This window comes from Somniosus microcephalus, chromosome 21 (assembly GCF_052327205.1).
Source record: "Somniosus microcephalus isolate GS21.2 chromosome 21, FLI_Smic_1.0, whole genome shotgun sequence".
In the NCBI taxonomy this organism is placed as follows: Eukaryota; Metazoa; Chordata; class Chondrichthyes; order Squaliformes; family Somniosidae; genus Somniosus; species Somniosus microcephalus.
Genome location: NC_141007.1, coordinates 36,332,268 through 36,358,182, shown reverse-complemented (window position 1 = coordinate 36,358,182; position 25,915 = coordinate 36,332,268). Strand labels below are relative to the sequence as shown.

The 25,915-nt window shown below is 46.9% G+C and overlaps 1 protein-coding gene across 2 annotated transcripts in view; it reads left to right on the top strand.

The window, feature by feature from the left end:
• The window catches only part of qtgal (queuosine-tRNA galactosyltransferase), a 449,903-nt gene that overhangs the window by 24,433 nt on the left and 399,555 nt on the right, over positions 1-25,915 (top strand). For both annotated transcript variants that reach the window (XR_015073069.1, XM_085963430.1), the window contains exons 4-5: positions 4,502-4,566; positions 24,226-24,291. Coding sequence is in view for 1 of the 2 variants with exons in the window: in XM_085963430.1 (XP_085819556.1) it covers positions 4,502-4,566; positions 24,226-24,291 (131 nt within the window). In the remaining variant the exon portion in view is untranslated. The remainder of the gene's footprint in view (positions 1-4,501; positions 4,567-24,225; positions 24,292-25,915) is intronic.

The window sequence follows — 25,915 nt, the reverse complement described above, 5'->3', positions numbered from 1 at the left end:
GGTGACCTGATAGAGGTCTTTAAGATTATGAAGGGGTTTGATGTAGAGAAGCTGTTTCCACTTGTTGGGAGGAGACCAAAACTAGGGGCCATAAATATAAGATAATCACTAATGAATTCAGGAGGAACTTCTTTACCCAGAGAGTGGTTAGAATGTGGAACTCGCTACCACAAGGAGTAGTTGAGGTGACTAGCATAGCTGCATTTAAGGGGAAGCAAGATAAGCACCTGAGGGAGAAAGGAATAGAAGGTTATGCTGATTGGGTAGATGAAGAGGGGTGGGAGCAGGCTCGTGTGGAGCATAAACACTGGCCTGGAGCATAAACACTGGCATGGACCAGTTGGGTGAATGGCCTGTTTCTGTGCTGTACATTCTACAATGTAGGGATCCATCTCAAGGAGAAAAAATTCATTCACATTGGCATATAATTCCATTCAATTTAGCAAGATAAATATACACCAGAAATAATGGGAGACTCTTGCAATTAAGTGGGTGTACTGTACCGCTCTGTGAAATAAGAAAGTTCCACAGTCTGTGCCGTTCCAATATACCAGTTTTCTACATTCATTATGAATTTCCAGGAAATATTTTTGCAGATATGAAAAGGTTTCTGTGTCATTGGAAAAAGCCTTTCAGTAGTCAAAGAGTTAAGGTGACATACCCGTGGGAGTTTTTATCTGGTAGTCATTGTACGGCTGGTCTCGGGCCCTAGTCCTGTGTATGGTGGGAACTAGGCAAAGTCTCCTTCAAAACTGTTGGGCACAAAAATGTCATGTTAATGAGAATGCTGGTCACAGCTGTTGCTTAACATTTCACACTTTATACCATACCAGTCATAAAGCAATAATAAAACTATTTCTAGGCTTTTATGACAAATGATATTCTGTGTTTTTTATTTTGATTACAGGTGGGCCTTTTGAACTTTTTAAGTGCATAGCAAACATGCTTCTCAAGCGATAAACAATCTTTTATAATGGTGCATGTCATGGGATATTATATCAGGACCTTCTGAAATGTCAGAACAAAAATGTGATTTATTCTTTTTTCCAATGTGGCCCAGTGAATTGCACATCATAAAATAATAAATCAGTCCTCCCACCAAAGGCTGAATGGGAACAAGAGGCAAATGGAAAGGCACAGCCAATGCACCAATAAATCCTTATCTCAGGATATATTCCCAGTGCTGTCTACCAGGACAGCACAGGCTTGAAGCAAATCTTGCATAAGACATATTCAAATTTGGAATTTGCAATATACTGAGTGGCAGCTGTACAAGCTTCTCAATCTTCAGGATAGTCATTTAAAATATGTTGCCTGTTTTAAGAGAATGTGTTTTTATGTTGGTCTTGTTTAGTGTATAACTGTGTTAGTGGATGACAGAAATATGTTTGGGATTGTAAATCAGAACTCTCAGAAAGCATTTGGCAGGATCCCCTCCGGGTAGAGGTTGGAGGGGTGGATTCTCCAGTAAATATGAAAGTTCACCAAATCCAGAGTAAAGGGGCGAATTGGATAGTAAATAGTTTTGCCAACAGAAGACCATGAGCAATGCTGGACGACAATGCTTCAAGCTGGGCGAAAGGAATCCCATATGGGTTCTCTGCTGTTTATGTATGTTTGTTAATTATCTTGACAACAGAATGTCAGTGTTTGCTGCTGATACAAAATTATTGGGGAAAAGGAAAGTATCCCAAGGATTGAGGCATCAGTCAATGGGATTAACAGACCAGTACCTGGGAAGTTGAGTGATAAATAGAATTCACTACTAATAGTTGCATTAAAGGTAAGTTTCCATCCAGTTATTAATAAGTAACTGAGCTACATGGTTACATCTCTAACCAAGTAAGTGAAAGGCATAGGCGTGGTAGTTGACCAATCATTGAAAATGTCTTTGCAGTGTGAGGCAGTGATTGACAAGGCACACCATTAGGGTGTATAGCTGGATGTGTAGAATGTAAATTAAAAGAAGCAATACTGATTCCTTTTATTTAAAAAAATGCTATTGGAGTATTCTATCCAATTCGGTGTGTTTAATTGCCTCCATGTGTAAGAAAAAATATTTTGCTGAAAACTGTCTTTATAAACCACACAGAAAAAAATTTACTCCCTGACCTACATACTTTGAAAAAGACAGCGGCATTGGGGGAAAATATCAAAGAATGACTAGAGAGCTCGGGTGTCATGGTGACAGTGACATATAGTTGGCTCCTGCAATTGAATCACGTGACTTGAGCAGAAGTGGTTTTGTATCATGTGATACCAGGATTTGCTTCATTGCAGGTTAAAGGACAAAACCCTAGTTTTGGACATACAACACCAGAACGGTTTTAGCTTTCAAAATTTTCACACGTTTTCTTTCCTATGTTCGGAGCTGCTAAGTTTTTAACATCAAGCGCTACAAAACAGGATTAGAGATAAACTGAATCCTAAAAAATGCTATTATCAGGAAACTCTCGTTTAAACGGCACTTAAATATCCGGAATTCTCTATTAACCGGCAAAATTCATACTCCGAGAACAACACCTCAATAACCGGCAAAGTTGCCAAGTCCGAGTCCGAGTCTCCCGCGGTGGCCGAGTTAGTCAGTGGGGGTAGTTCTCCAAACTGCCACTACTCTGCTTCTTGGCGCTGTCGGAGGTCGGAACACCTCAATACCCCGTAACAGGAGTCTGACTCTCCCGCGCTGCCGGTAGTCTCTTCTGATCCACCATTTTACAGGGGTACTGTGTGTCTCCCACGCTGCTGGTAGTCATTGCATTGCATTACCCTCAACTGGCAGTACTGTACTTAATCAAGCATTTTCCACCATCCATTTAACACAACATTCTGTAGGTGAGTACCCAATTACTGTATACTGCACATTTCTTGATTTTTTAATTTTTCTTTGTTAAAAATAGCCTCGGTAGATAACCCTCTCCGTCATCCGGAATTTTTGATCAACCGGCAACACGCCGGTCCCATCAGTGCTGGATACCAAAGAGTTTCCTGTAATATTGTTTCTGTAGTAAATCCGCTTTGTCTGGATTTTGTCTTTGATTTGGTGCTGAAAGGGTAATGTGGGAACCATGATGGTGTTTATTTAACTTGACACCTTCCTGTTTCAATTGGGCAGTAAAGACAATGATTAATACTGGCATCACTGTAGAAAATTTGGACTGGTAGCCATGGGGAATAGACTTCTTGAAAAGACTGAGGGGAAATGGGTCTGCTGGCACAAACATTGATTGTCTGTCCAGCATAGTTGGACCAAATTCTCTGGTTACACCAACACACGCTGCATTGTGGGAACCTCTTCACTTATTAACACCGTTTCCATGGACACCCAACTCTGTTTGGTCTCGAGCTCAAGTATTGAAATCACAATACTTTATGGAACCTTATGTGCAATAGCCTTGTGTCACTTAATGGGGGGAGGGGGGTGAATTTGAAATAGGTTTGAGGCAACATTTGGCTTAATTTTTTTTCATACTGTAAAGTACTTCTCATTAAATAGAGTTTGCTGGACAAGTGTCTGAGGCAGTGGAACTGTTTTTAGTGATTTAAACAGGCTCCTTTTTCATGCATACAGCATTTGTGTATGTGCTGGTAAAGACCTGGCTCTGATTACTTTATCAAATGCTAATGGTTCAGTTCATATATGCACTGCCGGGTCAGTAATGAGCCATTCAGACCAGGAACATCCCAGGTTCAATCGTCGGTCTGGTGCTGAGTTAGCTGAGGGGGTTGTATGGGTGGCAGAGTTGCCATCATGCTCAGATAGGAAGGGAGAAAAAAAATCTACTGGGGTTGCTGCTTATGAATCCCCTTCAGTGATCCTTGTTGGAAAATGTGGGCACCGTCAGGATATTTGGCGATGCCCCAAGAGTCAAATAGCCTGCTACTACGCACTGTCTGGGTTCACACTGCCCATTTGGTTGTCCTACCCGAGTGTGTCGAGTGCCCTTTGAACGATATCCCAACTTACTTCAGGGGAGAAAAAAAAATGCAAATGAAGGGGGCATTATTGGTCTTCAGGTCTGCTTCTGTTCAACTCATTCCAAATTATTGCAGAACCGCATGCTCCTTTGTCACAAATTGCCTGAGGCAATGTAAAGTATCTCTGGTCGTTATGTTATGAAAGGCTGGGGAGCTGCATGATTACTTGCGATAGCTGGCATTGGTACAGGATCAGAGATGTTCCTGTTAATTTCTGTTTGTTACGTTGCTACAATGGTGCAATGTCAGTCACACAATGCACATTAATGTCTGTCATACGATTCACAGAGACACCAATGTCTGTCATATAATACATAGAGGGTAACACACAAACTGGGATGTATTACAAGGCAGTAACGCATTGATGGCTTGAGATAATAAACTACTGCGATTTAGGAGCTGTACTGATATTGTATCATAAGATTTGAATTGCAGTAATGCTGGATTTTATTTCATGACATGCTTCATGAGAATCACATGCCCTGTACATATTAGGTATTGAAATATGTTTCTTGTATTTCTTCAGTGGGTTTTGCCAAGAATCAGGCCGTTGCAAAGAGTTTTGGGAGGTTCCTTTGCTTTCTGGATGCTGTGAGTATGCAAGCTACAATTGGTTTCTCACAAAACTTTGCACTGTTACCGGAAAACATGGGCAGGTTTTTTTATTATTAGCTGTTCTGAAATACTGACTGCATTGGATGTTTAATGCCCGGTCTCCTTCATGATGAAATGGATAAACTGAGCCAACTGACTTTTATTTGGTAGTGTGATTGACCAGTAAAGTTGTCTACTGGAGATAGTTGTGCAATATGAACTGGCAATCGGATTCAAAGATCGTGCACTGACACAGATCATGACAAGATTGAAGCTCTGTGTCTCTCCATCTTTCAGATGAGATGTTAAACTGAAGCCCTGTCTACCCTCTGAGGTGGGCATAAAAGATCCCATGGCACTATTCAAAGAAAAGCAGGAGAGTTTTCCCACTGTCCTGGCCAACAATCGTGTTCCCGTAAGATTACCAAACAAAACTGTTTATCTGGTCATTTATCTCACTTGCAGTTTGTGGGACCTTGCTTGGGTACAGATTGGCTGCTGCGTTTGTTTACATTGCAACAGTGATTATACTTCAAAAGTAATTCAATGGCTCAGAAGTACTTTGGAACATCCTGAAGACATGAAACGAAATATATTAATGCAAGTCCATTTCTTTCTTTTTGAGGCAACGCCATTAAGGTACATAGCAGCGCACGTGTATCCGGAGCCAGGGAATGTCACCTGTCAAAGCAGTTTTGTTCCCTTCCCCAGGAAGTGAAAGACAAAAGTAAATGGTTGGCACAGTGCTGCTTGCCGTTTGAGTTTGTCCTTTCCTTCTGACCACCGGCAGGTTTGGTTCCTGTATCGGGTGTACCATGTAGCAATGGGGATTTTTATATAGCTGGCCTGTAGGGGCCTTCCTGTAACATTGGCGAAGATCCACAAACATGACTTCATAGCCACCTGCAGTTGTCCAGATGTTTGCCAGCAATCTCCAAGCTGCTGTGCAGCATAACTGCCGCAAAGGCGGAACTCGAGAAACAATTTATGTTGTGGAAACGCTTCCAGTGGAAACGGTTTTGCAACATGAGAGTAACCCGGTTTCAAGTGAAGTGGCCTTCGTGGTGGCATGGGGCTACCACAGGAACTGCTTTCTAGCAACACGGGTAGGCCAGACCCCCTTCTGGAAGGTGATAATGAGCATCGAATTCCTGCTAGGACAGTCATCTGGATGTGTTTATAGAACCTGCTGATGTTTAATTCTGCAGAAAGGGTTCTTTTTTCTCTCTATTTAGCATCTTTCAGTACACTGTTACATCAAAGTTTACAGAGGAAGCATTTTCTTTTTTTTTCCCGTGTTGGATCTTTGGATCTCACCAATGTGAAATCTAACTTTTAAACAACAGATATTCACAAGTTTTCACAGGCTCCTTTGTTGGAACGATGGTGAATTTTGAGTCCTCTGGAAAAAAGTAAATACTTCAAGTAGCTGTTAATCAGTTTAGTTATTCCACCCCTCCCCCCTTTTATTGATATAGAAATAGCTTCTGAATTGGTCAGATCTGTTTCTAATCAGTGGTAACGTGCTATAAAGCTACTTTTCTTGTTGGCTAAATTGACAAGGATGACCGAACAGAAACATTCTTCAAAAGGCCAGTAAGTTCTGCAGGGAAATGTGATGGTTTTTCCAACCAGAAATGTTTTACCTTTTGCTTTCATCTCTGACTTAAACTTGGTTGCCGTTATGTGGTGAGGCCACCGAGTCCTTGGAATTCAGATCCACTCTAGAACGAGGGAATTGGATAAATACTTGAAGAGGAAAAATAAGCACCAGGAGTAGGCCAATCGGCCCCTCGAGCCTGCTCCGCCATTCAATAAGATCATGGCTGATCCAATCTTGGCTTCAACACCACTTTCCCGCTCTCTCCCCATATCCCTTGACTCCCCTGTAGCTCAAATGTCTGTCAATCTCCGCCTTGAATATATTCAATGACTCCGCCTCCACAGCTCTCTGGGGTAGAAAATTCCAAAGATTCACGGCCCTTTGAGAGAAGAAATTCCTCCTCATCTCCGTCTTAAATGGGCGACCCCTTATTCTGAAACATTGCCCCCTAGTTCTAGATACCCCCACTAGGGGAAACATCCTCTCAGCATCAGGGCTATGGGGAAAGAGCAGGGGAGGGGGACTAATTGGACAGCTCTTTCAAAGAACCGGCACAGGCACGACGTGCTGTATGACTCTATGATTAGGTCTAAAAAGCACTATGCCATGATGGGATTCTTAATTAGTCAACTGCCACCCATATTCTTCCCCCCCCCCCCCCCCACGCCATCATCATGGTAACTCGTGGATAATAGAGCAACTATAAATAATCCCATCTCTTTGAGCTGGAAGCAGAATCAATTAGTGTTGTGTTTTAATCTTGGCTACAAATGACTAGCAAAGAAGGGGTAGGTGGGGAAGATGAGAGATGATAGACAACCAGTTTTTAAAATTTTTCTCACTCTGATCCTAGTTGTGCTCAAAATAACAGAAGGAGGAGGCTGGGATGAGGAAAATTGTTTCTTATATGAAGCTCATACCTCTTTACATGCTGGACTGCTTCTACCCAAGGAGTTCCGCCTTCCATTGTAGGGTTTATATTGGCAGTACCCAACTCCTCCGCGTTGTGTGAAAAGATCCAGCACATGGAACTCTCAGCTAGGTTCCACATTCCATAAGGGTCACTGGCTGAGAGAGTTTTCAGCCTTATGGGCTTTATCAAGGAGCGCTTCAGCTAAGGATTACTTTGCTCAGGAAGGATGTTGTTAAAAGTTAAGGACATAGAACACAGAAAACAGAAAGAGACGAGGGCACTTTCCTTTGAAACTGTTGGTGCCAATGGTTTCAAGTCTACTTTAAACAATGTTAAACAGATCCAGGTGCTGCCTTGCCAAATTGAGAACAGACTCAGCAATTAAAGGAGGAGACTGAAGATAACGTCCATCAGTCTTCAACCAATCTCATTTTCCTCAACTATATCACCACCTTGTCAATTTTTTCTTTTTCTTTTGATGAGCTGCATCTAACAGGGCCTCGTTATCATGGTGAAGTGTCTTACTACAAGAAAGATGTAGGTGGAGATGCTCATTCGGCCCATCCTAGCATATCAATCCAAAAAAAATCCTACATTCCCATGTCATATAAACCGAAAACACATCGGCCTAGAAATTCAGTTGGGCGCGTCAGCCGTTAGCGCCTTAGGAGGAGTAGATCTCGAGCGCTAGGCGCTTAGCGCCCGGGCGCAGCGTGATCTGCGCCTCGCCCCAACTTCAGTACACATTTAGCGCCGGTGCAAAGTCTTAGCGCGCGCCCTGCTGCGCGCGCAGATCATGACGTCATTTACTAGTGCAACGCCCTTTGTGCGCCCCGAACCGGAACTTCACTCGCGCCGGCCCATAGGGCCGCCCGGCGCACAAACGACTGTGAAGTGGAACGGTACACAGCCGAGCCGGGCTGCGGGGAGCGCTAATTAAAGGGCACTTACCCTGCACTATAAAGGGCCACCATTTTGCAGCATTCACTCTTGTGCAACGGTTTTTTGGACAGAGACCAAGGAGGAGAGTTTACTGGTTTGGACCAACACTAGGACAGGTATTTTTGGCTCAGGCCAGAGCTTAGCAATTATCTTTGCCTTCATTGAGAGCTCAGTGTTTGCCAGCATATAATGGGGGCTGCATTGGGTGGCAACGCTGACTTTCAGCCTTATGCCAGAAGGGCTTACAGACGCCGTGAGAGAGTGGCAGCCCTGGCTAGACGCAGAGGGGGCAACAGGCGTCGCCAACTGAGGCCTTACCCACCCAGGGTATACCGCCAGCAGACCTCCTATCTGACCATGTCTGCCGCGATGTGTGTTAGGAGGCTGCGATTCAGAAGGGAGGTGGTTGCAGACATCTGCCGGCTGCTTCAGAGAGATCTGCAGCCACAGCTGATGCGCAGGACGTCTCTGTCGGTGGCAGTGAAGGTGATGGTGGCTCTCAACTTCTATGCCACCGGCTCCTTCCAATCCGCTACTGGGGACATCGCTAACATCTCCCAGTTCGCCGTGCATTGCTGCATCCGCCAGGTGACCGAAGCCCTTTTCACAAGGAGACATCAATTCATCTCCTTCCCCATGACCCTGGACAAGCAGCAGCAGCGTGCAGTGGGATTTGCAAGAATAGCGGGCTTCCCCATGGTGCAGGGCGCCATTGACTGCACGCATGTGGCTTTGCGGGCACCTCTTGAGCATGCCGAGGATTACCGCAACCGGAAGGGCTACCATTCCCTCATTGTACAGCTGGTGTGTGACCACAGGCAGCGCATCCTAGCTGTCAATGCCCGCTTTCCAGGCAGCAGCCACGATGCCTTTATCCTGCGACAGACAACTGTGGCTGACATGTTCCAGGCACAGCCTCCCCCAAGAGGATGGCTTATCGGGGACAAAGGCTATCCTTTGTGTACCTGGCTCATGACCCCGCTCCGCGCGCCCACGACCCCTGCTGAAGAGGCATACAACGAGAGCCATCAAGCGACTAGGAACATCATAGAACAAACAATTGGCGTCCTCAAGCAACGGTTCCGCTGTCTCGATCGCTCCGGGGGAGCCCTCCAGTATTCGCAGGATCGAGTCTCCCAATTCGTCGTCGTTTGCTGCATGCTGCACAACCTGGCTATCCGCAGGACTCAGGCACTGCCACCTCACGTTGGACCACCACCTCAGCAGGAGGAGCATGAGGAGGAGGACGACGAGGAGTACCAGCCCAGGAGGGAGGCACAAGGTCCAAGGGCCGCCCGTCGGCGGCTTATTGAACGTCACTTCTAGGCCCCCTGTCAGGGAATGGCTTGTGCCAATGAAGGAACATGATTGCAGCCGCTCCGCAAGCCCTCAGCCGGTTAAGGCAACAAACACTTCAAAGATCAAACATGGACAATGTTAATAAATAAAATGCTTTATTGTTCAAACTCAGGTCCCTTCCCACATGAAAACCAAAAACAGACAAAACCCCCAAAAAACACTCAAACACATTACTCGCTCCCACAACCTGGAGAGGATTAACAAAATAGTGCAACTAAAATGGCCGTCATTCTCGGCCTTCGTAAAAAACAAACATCACATCATCGGCCTTCAAAAAACAAACATCCAATTCTCGGCCTCAAAAAACAAACACAACTGGCCACACATTCGACTATTTGGCCCGCTAGGGCGATGCCTTGGCCATCTTTGTGTGGCCCCTGCCCGCCCTGCTGCTCCTCCTCAAAGTAAGGCCATTGGCTGCTGCAAGGCTGGGGACAGGCTCCTGAGGGGCACATGTCGTGACGGCAGATGCCCTTGGGGGTCGGCCTAGTCGAGGTCTGGCCGTCGAGCGGGCAGCTGTTGAATACTGCAGCTGTGGCTGGCCAGCATCAGTCGCTGCAGCAGCTCCTGGCAGCTCCACTGGGGGAGTGGCAGTGGCGGCTGGAGGAATGGGTGCAAGCTGGCGGATGGCAGGCGCTCGCTGGTTGCCTGAGACACTGGCACTCGCCCGGGCCAGCACTGCAGCATGCGCACCAATCTGCCGAGGGACAGACCGCTGTGCTGCTGCAGCGCGCTGGGTGCCCTGGCGATGCCTGGCTGACACAGCGAGTGTGGCAGCAGTGAGTGCCCGTGTTGACCTGTTCACTGACCGCATCAGAGCAGCCAGTGACTGGACGGCACCACTGATCACCTGGCCAGTCGCTGCCAGAGCGGCCCCGAATTCCGCCCGACTCGCTGCCTGATCTGCCCCGAATTCCGCCCGACTCGCTGCCAGAGCTGCCCCGAATTCCGCCCGACTCGCTGCCTGATCTGCCCAGAATTCCACCCGACTGGTGGCCTCTGAGGGCCCGAACTCGGTCACACTCCGAGAGAGGGACTCGATGGCCTCAGGCAACCGTGCCACTGCCGCCATGAGCTCCATGTGCCGGCGCTCCGAGTCCGCGGACAAGTCCTCGAGGCGTTCCATCTCCTCGGCGAAGACCATCTCCGGACTGGAGGCCGGACTCTCCCTCTGGGGAGAAGGCCGCCGAGCTGGCCGACCCTTCCTGCGTTGCTGGACGCCGCTGGGCCCGGCAATTGGACTCCCCTCCGACGCATCCCCCCTCTGGGGAGAAGGCCGCCGAGCTTCCACCCCCCTCCCGCGTTTCTGCAGGCCGCAGGTCCCATGAGCTCCCCTCCCCTTCGACACTTCCGCCACGCTCCCCTCCAGGGAAGACGTGTCCCCTACATTGGCCTGGGTGGCCGCGGCTGAGGGTTCCCCTGATGGGCCGCCTTCCCCTTGCTCCTCCTCCTGCTCCTCTTCTGAGGGGCTGTCACTGGCAAGTTCAGCGACCTCCTCCTCACCATCTGAAAGCAGGAAGGCACAAGAGTAGCTTTAGAGTGAGGAGAGGGCGTCAGCAAGGGATGCATGAGTGGTGGCATTCAGCGCATTGGTCGGACAGTGGCAAAGGATGTAGATCTGATGCGCAAGTGGGACGAGAGAGGTCCAAAAGGTGATGTCCTTACCATTGCTGGCCAGAACAGGGTCGGCATCTCCACATGCAACGGGCCCAATCACCCGGCCACCCATGATGCACTCCACGCGATGTTGCAGCTCGGTGAGTGGCTGGATATAGAAACATAGAAACTAGGAACAGGAGTAGGCCATTCGGCCCTTCGAGCCTGCTCCGCCATTCAACAAGATCATGGCTGATCATCCAAACCCTAGCACCCGGTCCCTACACCGACAACCATCCCACCCAAGCCCTATCCCCGTAACCCCACGTATTTAAACCCCCTAACACTAAGGGCCAATTTTTATCATAGCCAATCAACCTAACCCGCACATCTTTGGACTGTGGGAGGAAACCGGAGCACCCGGAGGAAACCCACGCAAACACGGGGAGAATGTGCAAACTCCACACAGACAGTCACCCGAGGCCGGATTCGAACCCGGGTCCCTGGCGCTGTGAGGCAACAGTGCTAACCACTATGCCACCGTGCTGCGACCGGGGGTCGGCCTCCCCCCGGTCGCAGTCTGGCTCTTCCTATTATTCGCCAGCTTGGCCTGCAAGAGAAAGGACGGCCTCTAAGTACAGTGTGTCGCCCTGATCTTGTGTGCACTGCCTCCCATGGTGGAATAGCCTGGCCAGTGTGTCGCCCTGATCTTGTGTGCACTGCCTCCCATGGTGGAATAGCCTGGCCAGTGTGTCGCCCTGATCTTGTGTGCACTGCCTCCCATGGTGGAATAGTTTGGCCAGTGTGTTAAGTGCAGAATGTGCAATTGATGTTCATGCCTGTCCCATCGCTGCTGGATGAGGGCTGGCCATTAGGGCTTTCAGGTCCCTTTGCCCATAATGTGAGGTGCACATGCAAGGATGAGGAGGTCACTGGAAAGGGTACTCACCCTGACAATGCGAGTGAGGTCATTAAACTTTTTACGGCATTGGACACCGCTCCTGGGGACCTCGCTGTTGGCTGACAGCTTGCTGGCGACATGCCTCCAGGCTCTCCTGTAGACGCGGAACGGCGCCTTCTTGCCATTGTCCGGGTACAAAACATGGCGCCTCTTCTCCACAGCACCAACCAGCACACTCAGATCACGCTCTGAGAAGCGCTGCGCACGTTCACGGGCCTTCTGCATGGCTTCAGGCGCTATTTGGGTCCAGCAGCAGTGTTCAGGCCTAGCTGGAGGGCTCCACTATCCAGGGCGTGGCAGCAAACACAGTCGACCCTTCCCCCTTAAGAGCTGGCCGGCGCCAGGGTGTCTGCTGTCAATCACGAGATGGCCGCACCTGCGCTGCGCCCGGCCTCGGCGCTATCGATCAGCACCTCCGGCTTAGCGCCCAAAGAGAGGCGTCCAGCACCAGTTTTAGTGCTCGAGCGAACTCTTAGGGCGAAGCTAATGAATATCGGAGAAGTGGCCTCGATTTGGCGGCGGGCGCAAACTTTAGCGGCCGCCCCACTTTACCGCCCCAAAAGTGGCTACAATGAATTTCTAGGCCATCAGGTTCCACATGTACGCTGACGACACCCAGCTCTACCTCGCCACCACCTCTCTCGACCCCTCCACTGTCTCTAATTCATCCCGCTGCTTGTCCGACATCCAGTCCTGGATGAGCAGGAATTTCCTCCAACTAAATATTGGGAAGACCGAAGCAGGATTGTCATTGGGCCGTGGAGGTGGGATTGGAGGTGTGTGGGGGGTTAAAATCTCGAAATCGGGGGGGGCACGAACCCATCCTTCCCCCAACCCGCCTCCATGCCAGTTTCAAAGGAGGCGGATACCCGACCTGTGCTGGGACCTGCCTCCCCGAGGCGGGAAGGGGATTAGTGTCAATTAACTGCCTGTTAACAGGTAGTCAACAGGCAGTTTTTAGCCTAATCCCTATTTTTATTGCTGAAGTGTAGGATTCCCGACGGCTCCAAACCACACCAAGTTAGCGAGGTGGACCGTCTGGCTGTCCGGTGTTCAGGTGAGTGATGGGCGCATGAGTGCAAAAGTACGTGTGTTTGGTGTGTGTAAAGTGTTTAAAGAAGTTTAACTTACCTTTACAGCCTTCCTTCCTTCAGGTCTCGGGAATCCCTCATCTCACCGGCACAGAAAGCAGAATGGCCACGAGCTGTCAAAAGTTGCAGCATTCAGCTTTCTGCTCTGGAGAGATCTCTAAATCAGCCTGAGAGGAAGGAATTAACTTGGAGTACAGATTGTCAGTGTTTGACAGCTTCAAAGAGCTGTCAAATGCTGATATTTCATCTGTCAAAAACTCTTGACAGATGAAATGTCAATCTGTGATGTCACCTGTTGCCGGGTGGCCCTTAATTGGCCTGCTGAGCCCGTTGGGTGGGCTCAACAAGGTCAATCAAGTGAAAATCGCGTGGGTTGGCCACAACTCTGGAGGCGGGACTACAACCCCGAAATGTGTAATCACGCCTCCAGTATCAAAATCCAGCCCATTGTCTTTGGTTCCTGCCACAGACTCCGTTCCCTAGCAACTGACCCCATCCCTCTCTCTGGTCACTATCTCTGGACGCTGAACCAGACTGTTTGCAACCTTGGCGTCCTATTTGACCCTTTGATGAGCTTCCAACCACATCTGCTCCATCACCAAGGCCGTCTACGTCCACCTCCATAACGTCGCTCGTCTTTTCATTTGAATTTCTTAACTAGACAAGGACTACATTTAAATTGAAACTCCGTTAATTGCTTCTGCAAAGGATTTCTTTCATCTTTGCCTTGTGGCCTGAATCAAAGCAAAATACACAAATACTGTCGAAGGATGTGCATACTTCTATAGTAGCTTTCTAGCTGAGCCAATCTTCTGGAGAGAAGTCAATAACATTTTAATTGCATTAGGAATTCTCTCCCAACTTTGTGCTAAAACTAAGCAAGTTTGCCAACTGAGGAAGTGGACAAAGTCATGGGCCTAGAAATTCGGTGGGCTGTGCCACCAGTTAGCGCCTAAAGAGGGCACTCAGTGGCTTTAGTGCCACTGGCTGCGCCACCCGCGATATTTAGCGGGGCGCTAATGGCGGCGTTAGCCTGTAGCGCTGCGCCGCCACCGATGACGTCATCGGTGTGCGCAGCGCCCCGCTACCGCCCCGATCGCGATATTTGGTAGCGCCGGCCTCTAACGCCGTTCACAAATCGCGCCCGGTTCACGGGGCCTACTTGTGGCGGTAGTGTCGCAAATTAAGGTGGAGGTGCGGGGCGGCCAATTTTTTTCGGTGGCCGCCTGCCAGCACCTCCGTCCCCAGACTCCTGATCCACCCCCCCCCCCCCGGGCAGTGCCGGCTGTGTCCCGCGAGCCCGGCACTTCTCCTCGGTGCCGGACTCTTTTGCCGGCACTCGCGACCGGTCATCGCGCTGGTGCAGGCCCCTCCCCCTTAAGAAGGGGAGGAAGGCCTGCAGTACCGCAGCGCACCGTGCCACAGCGTGTGGCGCTGCGGCACGTTGCGCTGCGATATTCAGTTTCAGCGCCCCAAGAGGGACGCGGGGCGCCTCGAGCAGCGCTTGGGGCGCTCAAGCTGAATTTCCGGCGGGCGCAACGGCTCCGATCGCAGCGGTAATTCCGGCGCCCAGGCGAGTTTGGCATCCCGTTTGGGGCTCCACTGAATTTCTAGGCCCATGTAATCGTTGGTTCATCAAAGGAAATCTTAAAGAAGGTAGTTAATGTCTCAAAATTAATACTTGACATGAAAAGGTAGTCTTGCACATCTGAAAAAACACTGGCCCGTATATTCCAATCCCTACGGGTGTGTATTGTATACACCCGTAGGGACATCGAAAATGCCGGTTTCAGGCATGCGAAGCGCATGCGCTGAATACCAGCATTTTTGATCTGCCAAGAATCCTCCTGACAGATCGCACGCCTGCCCTGGAGAAGGGCCTTTGCGGGTGGAGAGTTCCGCTTTCTGCAGAACCTCCGCCCGCTGAAAACACTTAAAAATCTTATGCCTGGTAAAAGCGTAAGGCCTGCTTTTACCAGTATAAGAGTTGAAAGTAAGAAAAATAAAACATTTTCACCCATTTATAATTTTAAAATACTTTTAAAGTTTATTTTTAGCCCTGTAAAAAACTTGAATTTCAAAAAATTAAATTTTTGTTTAAAATATTTAATTTATCGTAATTTTAACTCATTTTAAAAACGTGATGTTTTTTAAAAATGTATTTAATGTTTTACTGTGTTTTTGAGGTGATCTCCATTCATACTTTTGACCGATAGACCTGTCAAATATATGAAGGGAGATTCCCTTCTCCCATTGGCTGGCCTGGCCCACGTGATCCCAGGGACGCTTGCGAACTGCCTGTGCCTCCGGGATACGCGGGCCCTGCGCATTTCGACTGTGGAGAGGCCCAGGAGCGGAAGTGTCCGGACCTCGGGAGCCCTCAGGTAAGAGCGTAGATTTTTTTTCTGATAGGAGGCCTCTGCACGCAGGAAGCCTCCGATCGGAAATTACGGGCCATAAGAATTTAAGGACTTCAGAAAAGTCCAGGATGAGAAAAGACCACGTCACCCATTAAAGCTTATCCCTCGAGTACCATCATTCTCCCATCCTGGCTAGGGATTTATTTTGTTTCATGGATTGCATGGCTTCCTTGAGATTGGGCAGACCCTATAAAAATGTGTTTAAAAAAAAAAAAAAAAAATTAACAGCACTTCAATTGTGTGTCCATTGCAACAATGAGCACACTCCAACAGTGGGAATATAGACCCGTTTGGGTGCAATGGTGCCACTGTGGACTCACCTGACTTTCCCATTTTAGGAGTCAAATTTAGAACTACACTGTTACAGTTGGCAAAATTGTTACCAAAATCACGAGTTGTAACCTGCAAGTAGCTGTAGAACTTTGATCTGTGAGCCAGTAGAGTGGTTTCTCAACAGATGGCAGAATGAAAAGTGTTAAGTGGCACTGTTGCATGTTTGATGCAGTTAAACTTTGTGAAATAGAGTGTGAAGTTTGTTTACGGTTATATAATTCATGTAGCAGCCTAGAAATTGCAGCAGTGATATTAGCACATGAACGATAAACGCATTGTATGACATTCCTTTGTCTGGTATTTTAATGTAGTTATTAACCTGCTTACTTCTAATGGTTTAAAGCCTTGGCTAAAAGCCTTGGCTAAAGAATGTTGTATAATGTGTTAAGCATTTGTCTGCTAAAGCTGGCAAGAGTAATTTCCGGACTATGGTTTTTATTTAACTGTTTATATAGTTGTGTGCTGTTCTGATGAAAGCACCTCACGAGAAATCAAAATATTTAAATACAATCCTGTGCCTAGCTGTAACTTATTATGGTTTTTATTAAGTCCGTACATAGCCTGTACAACTTGCCTTTCTGATCATGCAGCAGCCATGAAATATGACCCAAAATCCTGAGAAAGAACAGCCATAACTAAAGCATCCAGCTAGACTCTGAATGCCCCTAATGTTTTTGTCCCTATAACTGCCCTCCTCTTGAAAGATTATTTCAAACATGTGGCACTCTTTGAGTGAAGAGGTTTTCCACGGTGTCCGCTAGAGCCAAGTGGTAGCACTCTCGCCTCTGTTAAGGAAAGTTGTGGGTTCCAGTCCCACTCCAGAGACTTGAGCACAAAATCTAGGCTGGCACGCCAGTGCAGTACTGAGGGAGTGCTGCACAGTCCGGGGTGCCGTCTGTTGGATGAAACCGAGGCCCTTTCTGCCCTCTCAGGTAGATGTATAAAATCCCATGGCACTATTCGGAAAAGAGCAGGGAAGTTCTTCCCGGTGTCCTGGCCAATATTTATCTCTCAGCTAACATCACAAATAGATTATCTGGTCAGTGTCAGCTGTGGCTCAGTGGGCGGCACCCTCGCCTCTGAGTCAGAAGGTGCTGGGTTCAAGTCCCACTCCAGGGACTTGAGCACATAAATCTAGGCTGACACTCCAGTGCAGTGCTGAGGGAGTGCTGCTCTGTCGGAGGTGCCGTCTTTCGGATGAGACATTAAACCGAGGCCCCGCCTGCTCTCTCAGGTGGACGTAAAAGATCTCATGGCACTATTTCGAAGAAGAGCAGGGGGTTTATCCCTGGTGTCCTGGCCAATATTTATCCCTCAATCAACATAACAAAAACAGATTATCTGGTCATTATCACATTGCTGTTTGTGGGAGCTTGCTGTGCGCAAATTGGCTGCTGCGTTTCCCAAATTACAAAAGTGACTCCACTTCACAAAGTACTTAATTGGCTGTAAAGCACTTTGAGACGTCCGGTGGTCATGAAAGAAGCTATATAAATGCAAGTCTTTTTTATTATCACATTGCTGCATGTGGGACTTTGTGTGTGCAAATTGTCGCGTTTCCAACAGTGACTAAACTTCAAAGTGCTGTAAAGCATTTTTTGAGACATCCTGAGGTTGTGAAAAAATGCAAGTTTTTTCTTCTTTTCTGTTCTGTTTTTAATTTACTTTTCATTAATTTAAAATGATGTTCTCTGGATCTATCTCTCTGACTTAATTTAGAATAATATTTTGGATTGATCACAGCAATGTGAGAATGAGAGTTTGTTAAAAATCTAATTATTAGATCATTTGAATTGATCGATTTTAAATTAAGAGCACTGGACTGTAACAGTATAACCTGGAACCTCTAATATTTGTATCCACTTTGCCTAAATATCCCAGCATTCTATTTGCATTTTTTAGCATTCAAATGTTGGTTGTAACAAGTCTACTATCCCTCCATGTTCCTTATACCAGTTCAGTTCTGTTCGTTGTATACTTTTATGATGTACTGTACCTTTCAACCTATCTGCAATACTTCTACATTTCTCAGCATGCAATTTCATTTGCCATTTGCCCTGTGGTAGCGAATTCCACAGGTTCACCACCCTCCTGAGTGAAGAAATTTCTCCTCATCTCAGTCCTAAATGTCCTACCCTGTATCCTGAGACTGTGACCCCTCGTTCTAGACCCCCCAGCCAGGGGAAACATCCTCCCTGCATCCAGTCTGTCTAGCCCTGTCAGAATTTTATACGTTTCAATGAGATCCCCTCTCATTCTTCTAAACTCTAGTGAATATAGGCCTAGTCAACCCAATTTCTCCTCATACGACAGTCCTGCCATTCCAGGAATCAGTCTGGTGAACCTTCGCTGCACTTCCTCTATGGTAAGTATATCCTTTCTTAGGTAAGGAGACCAAAACTGCACACAGTACTCCAGGTGTGGTCTCACCAAGGCCCTGTATAACACTAGTAAGACATCCTTGCTCCTGTACTCAAATCCTCTTACAATGAAGGCCAACATACCATTTGCCTTCCTAACTGCTTGCTGCACCTGCATGTTTGCTTTCAGTGACTGGTGTACAAGGACACCCAGGTCCCTTTGTACATCAACATTTCCCAATCTATCACCATTTAAATAATACTCTGCCTTTCTGTTTTCCTACCGAAGTGGATAACTTCACATTTATCCACGTTATACTGCATCTGCCATGTATTTGCCCACTCCCTTGACTTGTCTAAATCGCCTTGAAGCCTCTTTGCATCCTCCTCACAACTCACAATCCCACCTAGTTTTGTGTCGTCAGCAAACTTGGAAATATTACATTTGGTTCCCTCATCCAAATCATTGATATATATTGTGAATAGCTGGGGCTCAAGCACTGATCCCTGCAGTACCCCACTAGTCACCGCCTGCAACCCCGAAAAAGAACCATTTATTCCTACTCTCTCTTTCCTGTCTGTTAACCAATTTTCAATCCATGCCAGTATATTACCCCCAATCCCATGTGCTTTAATTTTGCACACTAACCTTTTATGTGGGACTTTATCAAAGGCCTTCTGAAAATCCAAATAAACCACATCAACTGGTTCTCCCTTATCTATTCTACCAGTTACATCCTCAAAAAACTCCAGTAGGTTTGTCAAACACAATTTCCCTTTCATAAATCATAAGAATATAAGAAATAGGAGCAGGAGTAGGCCATTCAGCCCTTCGAGCCTGCTCCACCATTCAATGAGATCATGGCTGATCTTCTGCCTCATCTCCATTCACTGGCCCTATCGCCATATCCCTTGATGCCCTTACTAGTCAGAAATCTATCGACTTCTGTTTTGAATATACCCAATGACTGAGCCTCCACAGCCCTCTGGGGTACAGAATGCCAAAGATTCACCACCCTCTGTGTGAAGAAATTTCTTCTCATCTCAGTCCTGAAAGGCCTACCCTTTATCCTGAGGCTGTGGCCCCTGGTTCTAGACTCCCCAGCCAAGGGAAACATTCTCCTAGCATCCACCCTATCAAGCCCTGTAATAATTTTGTATGCTTCAATGATCCATGTTGACTTTGTCTAATCCCGTTGATATTTTCTAAGTGTCATCCTTTATAATAGACTCTCTAGCATTTTCCCTACTACTGATGTTAGGCTAACCGGTCTGTAGTTTCCTGTTTTCTCTTTCCCGCTTTTTTTTAAATAGTGGGGTTACATTTGCCACCCTCCAATCTGCAGGAACAGAAACCCCACAGTGCAGATAGAGGCCATTTCGGCCCATCGAGCCTGCACCGACACATATCCCACCCGATCCCCGTAACCCCTACACCAACACATATCCCACCCTATCCCTGTAACCCCACTTATTTAATCCCCCTAACACTAAGGGTCAATTTATCATAGCCAATCATCCTAACCCGCACATCTTTGGACTGTGGGAGGAAACCGGAGCACCCGGAGGAAACCCACGCAAACACGGGGAGAATGTGCAAACTCCACACAGACAGTCGCCCGAGGCCGGATTCGAACCCGGGTCCCTGGCGCTGTGAGGCAACAGTGCTAACCACTATGCCACCGTGCTGCCCTTATATAGAACTGTTCCATAATCTATAGAATTTTGGAAGATGACAGCCAATGCATCCACTATTTCCATGGCTACCTCTTTTAGTACTCTGGGATGCAGATTATCAGGCCCTGGGGATTTATTGGCTTTCAGTCCCATTAATTTCCCCAGCACTTTTTTTTACTAATACTAATTTCCTTTAATTCCTCCTTCTCACTAGACCCTTGGTTTCTTAGCATTTCTGGGAAGTTATTTGTGTCTTCTTCCGTGAAGACAGAACCAAAGTATTTGTTTAATTGCTCTGCCATTTTCTTGTTCCCCATTATAAATTCTCCTGTTTCTGACTGTAAGGGACCTACATTTGTCTTCACTAATTTTTTTTTACATACTTTTAGAAGCTTTTACAGTCCGCTTTTATGTTCCTTGCAAGTTTACTCTCATACTCTATATTTCCCCTCTTAATCAATCTCTTGGTCCTTTTTTGCTGAACTCTGAACTGCTCCCAATCCTCAGGCTTGCTACTTTTTCTGGCAACTTTATACGACTCCTCTTTGGTTCTAATACTATCCTTAGGCCTAGAAATTCACGCGCAAGTCTCGCCAGGGTGTCGGAAGTACCGCCCCGGAAGGAGTCGCGAGTGCCCGCTGGAAATTCAGTTTCAGCGCCCAAACGGAAGCGCGGCGCTACTCGAGGCGCCCCGCATCCCTCTTGGGGCGCTGCAACTGAAAATCACAGCACAACGTGCCACGGCGCCACACGCTGCGGTACGGCGCGCTGCGGTACTGCAGGCCTTCCACCCCTTCTTAAAAGGGAGGGGCCTGCTGCAGCGCGATCTGAGATCGCGAGTGCTGGCAAAAGAGCCTGGCACCGAGGAGAAGTGCCGGGCTCTTGGGACACAGCCGGCACAATGCGGGGTGGGGGGGGCTGAGGAGGCCGGGGACAGCAGCGCGAAGAGGTGCTGGCAGGTGGCCAGCAAAAATAATGGCCGCCCCGCACCTCCGTGCCTCTACCGCGGCAAGTAGGCCCCCCTGAACCGGTCGCAAATTGCGACCGGCGTTAAAGCAGGGGGCGGTAGCGGGGCGCTGCGCACACCAATGACATCATTGGTGGCGGCGCAGTGCACCGCCAAATTTAGTGGGAGGCGTGGCCAGTGGCGCAAAACCCACTAAGTGCCCTCTTTGGGCGCTAACAGGTGGCGCAGCCCACTGAATTTCGAGGCCTAATTTCTTTTGTTAGCCATGGTTGGGCCGCTTTTCCTTTTTGTGTTTTTGCGCCAGAAAGGAATGTATAACTGTTGCAATTCATGCATTCATTCCTTAAATGTTAGCCATTGCCTATCCACAGTCATGCCTTTTAATGAAGCTCCCCAATCTATCATAGCCAACTCCCTCCTCATACCTTCGTAGTTTCCTTTGTTTAGATTTAGGACCCTAGTTTCGGATTGGACTACTACACTTTCCATCTTAATGAAGAATTCTATCATGTTATGGTCACTCTTCCCTAAAGGATCCGCACAACAAAATTATTAATTAACCCCTTCTCATTGCACAATATTCCTTGTTTTTGTACTCTATGCTTCTGTTTATAAAGCCAAGGATACAGTATGATTTTTTTAACAGCCTTCTCAACTTGTCCTGCCACCTTCAGAGATTTGTGTACGTACACATCCAGGTCTCTCTGCTCCTGCACCCACTTTAAACTCCAAAGACTTTAGCACAAAATCTAGGCTGAAACTCCAGTGCAGTACTGAGGGAGTGCTGCACTGTCGGAGGTGCTGTGTTTCAGATGAGACGTTAAACCGAGGCACTATATGCCCTCTCAGGTGGACGTAAAGGATCCCACTGCACTATTCGAAGAAGAGCATGGGAGTTTTCCCGGTGCCCTGACCAACCTTTACCCTTCAACCAACACCTAAAACAGATGATCAGTCATTTATTTCATTGCTGTTTGTGGGAGGTTGCTGTGCGCAAATTGACTGCTGTGTTTCCTATTTTGCAACAGTGACTACATTTTAAAAGTACTTCATTGGTTGTAAAGCTCTTGGGACGTCCTGAGGTCATGAAAGGCGCTATATAAATACAAGTCTTTTATCTTTAACTGCGCTGCAATCCAGTTGTGGTTAAGGCAGTTGGTCTGCCTATAAACCGCCTGCACAATGGGGTTCGCTACACTGCGCCTGTGCAGTCTGGTTATGACATGTTGGCCATTGTGGGTATGTGAAGTGGTGACATCATTAGCAAAAAACACACCGTTGCCACTGGAACAAGGCACTTGCTCGCCCCAGGAAGACCAGTGACAGTTGGGAAGATCCCGTTTAAAATAAAAATGGATCTTCTGGTCTCTCGGAGAATGCAGCAAAGAATTTGGCAAGTTTACACTAATGTTATCCATGGTGCAGATGCTGCCAGCTAAAGACCAATATAAAAACAGTTGTAGACCAGAAGCAGCAAGGTCCAAGCACTGACTCCAATGAGCAGCTCCCTCCATCCTGTCACAACTCCTCTCATGAATGCCCTCCATCTCCAGTCTCCCATTCAACATCTTATTTAATCCCACATCCTATCGTGGGTTCCCTTATCTTTTAGTTTAATCAGAAGCCTTTTATATGGTACTTTATCCAAAAATTTCTGAAAGTCCAAATAAATTACATCATAGGAAGTTTTTTTATCTATTTTATTTGTAACATCTCAGAGGATTTCAAGGAGGCTTAAGCAAGCCAATTCTTCCCCTTCCAAATCCATGCTGGCTGTTTCTTAGTAAATTATCTCTGTACAGATACTCCCCCAGCCTACTACTTGGATTGGCTCAAATGCTTCTATATCAAGAGTGTTTTCCTGGTCACTTTTATAAAACATAGGCCTAGATGTGAATGACCTGTAATGGGATCTGTAATACATTGGATCTAAAAGCAATAATCTACCATATTCACTAGTTCCAATTCTGTTTGGGCATTCCCCGTTTATATTGGGTTGACTGAAATCACCCAAAATTAAAACATTATTGTCTGTACATACCCTTATTATCTCATCATATAATATGCTGTCGTCCTCATCATCATCCTTATCCAGGGGTTTGCAGCAGACTCGTGTTGTGAACCCTGCCTTCACCTACTTGTTAACTCAAGCCAAATTATTTCATTTTGTGACTTCCCTCCGACATAAAATCAGCTTCCTTAGTTCCGAAGCTACCCCTTCTCCTCCTGTATTCCCTGTTCTGAGCATCCTGTGCCCAGGTACATTGAATTCACTTCTGCCATCTTGGTAAAGCGCAGTTCCATCAACATGGTTGCACCTTAGTACTTCAGCCAAGAATGACCACACCTGTGGAACAATAACTCGGCCCGAGTTGGCACTTTTTTTTAGGGGGGTGGGGGTGAAAGAGGATGCGATTTAGGGCGTGGGCCATGTCGCAAACATGTGACTTTGGCATCACCGGGTAGCAGATCACATCTTTTGTTGCTGAAAATGAAACCCAAGCTAAAAATGGGAAGCCCATTTTATAGAAACTTAGTGTGCCACAGCTCAAACTTACTGGAGCACCCGGCATAGGGATATTGCAGCAGGATTTACAGATGAAGGCTGTTCTTGGTTGATCCAGAGACTGATTGAGAGATTCCTGGCATTTAGATTCGGTCCCCTTTGAAAATTTTAACATTTAAGTTTTATTGCTTTTTTAAATATTTGAGCCAGTCAGCAGTTTTTAGCTATATGGCTGAATGTTTGTTTTATGATCTATATATGTAGACAGGGAAAGGGGGACTAGTTTAAGATGGTTAAACATTCCATCCCCATTTGGTAGTAATGCCCTGTGTGGGGACCAGGGGAGGTCATGACCCTCTCAATCACTGATCATGGTTGGCCAATTTCAGATGTCAGGACTCGGCCAAAACTTACTGAAAATAATTTACACATTAAACTTTTAAATTCCCGATTTACGTTACCATTTTGAGTCTGATGCGAATTCGGCATTGGAGGATATCATTGTGGCTGTGCTTGTCAACTTGGGCAAATCTGAACTTGGGCCTCCCTCCCTCCTGCCATAGTAATGGTTACTTGCCTATAAAAGGAAGGAAGAAAGAAAGAAAGTTACTTGCATTGATATAGCACCTTTCACAGCCTTCGGACAGCCCAAAGCACTTCACAGCCAATAAAGTATATTTGAAGTGTAGCCACTGTTGTAATATAGGCACGCAAACTCATCAAACTGTTCTGGTGTGTATGTTTGCAGTGGGATAAGCACGCATGTGCTGAACAAACATGTGTTATTACATAGGATATACAGCTCAGAAACAGGCCATTCGGCCCAACCAGTCCATGCCGGTGTTTATGCTCCACTCGAGCCTCCTCCCGTCTTTCCTCATCTAACTCTATCAGTGTAACCCTCTATTCCCTTCTCCCTTTGTCATAGGACGATGCCATGATGCCACAAAGAGTGAGGTTGCAGTATGAAGCTGCCCTTCAACGCACCAATTGTGTAAGTACTGAAAATGGTCAGATCTTTAGACTGTCAAGTAGCCATTTTTCTACCATCTTGATAACTCATTTAATAAACGTAAGGGCAAATTCAGAGATCCTGCACTTGAAGGAGCACTGGTCAGACAATCCGCGCTACAGTGTTGCAGCCCTCTCTCCGATCTCTGCCCCTTTCAAGTGCAGCTCTGCACTGGGAGCACAGAGTCGGTGAATTTACCCTCTCATTTCCCCACGAGTCACGATTTTGTTGTAAAAAATTGCGGAAACTGGAAGATCTGAAATTTCACTTTCCATGCTAGCCTGCATGTTTATTTGAGATTTCTTTTGAGAATTTTAGTTTTTCCAATTTTATCAGTAATCCTGGAAGTTGCAGTATAAGAGTAAAGAAATCTTGCTGCAATTATATACGGCTTTGGTGAGACCACACCTGGAGTACTGTGTACAGTTTTGGTCTCCTTAACTAAGGAAGGATATACTTGCCTTAGAGGGGGTGCAGCGAAGGTCCGCCTGACTGATTCCTGGGATGAAAAGGCTGTCCTATGAGGAGTGATTGAGTAGAATGGGTCTATATTCTTTGGGGTTTAGAAGAATGAGAGGTGATCTCATTGAAACGTATATAATTCTTAGAGGGCTTGACCGGGTAGATGCCAAGAGGTTGTTTCCCCTGGCTGGAGAGTCTAGAGCTAGGGGTCATAGTCTCAGGATAAGGGGTCGGCCATTTAGCACTGAGATGAGGAGCAATTTCTTCACTCGGGGGTGGTGAATCTTTGGAATTCTCTACCCCAGAAAGCTGTGGATGCTCAGTCCATGAGTATATTCAAGACTGAGATCGATAGATTTTTGAACACTAAGGGAATCAAGGGATAGTGCGGGAAAGTGGAGTTGATGTAAAAGTTCAGCCATAATCTTATTGAATGGCGGAGCAGGCTCGAGGGGCCTTATGGCTAACTCCTGCTCCTAATTCTTATATTCAAAGGCACAAAAAATAATTGGGATCAAAGTGTGTTCAATAGCGATATCTCCTGGATGCTGATTGACTCTTTTGTGTTACTTATAAACGTTCTTATGTCTTTTTTGTGAAGGTCATCTTTGCTCTGCCTACTGAGTCTGTCAATTTTCTTCTTCAGAAACAAAAGTTCTGATGCAAGGGTATCGAGCTGAAACGTTAACTCTGTTTCTCTCCCCACAGATGTTGCCTGACCTCCTGAGTATTCCCAGCATTTTCTGTTAATATTTCTTCTTCATTGGTTAAGTGTTTAAGTCTCTTTTTCCTCCTTTCCAATTCGTTTTTATTGACTTTTCTTGTTCGCCAATCATATTGCGCAAAATCTGTCTGCCCAATTTAAATTTTCTGCCCCATAACAGTCCAGCAAAAGGAGTCCTGCGAGATACAGTCGACATAACCGTTCCCCTCCACCCACGCCACTATAAAACCCCTAACGATACCAATCACAAAGACCATAAACTTTACTGCAGTATCTCTTCTCTTTCTCCCCCCACCCACACCACCCCCCACTTCACACTTCACAACCAGTGCAACCCACCCTGCCAAGCCTTCCAAGAGTGAGAGAAACCTTTTCTGCCTCTGTTGGGAATAGGCATGATTTTTTTTCAGAGCACAGTAG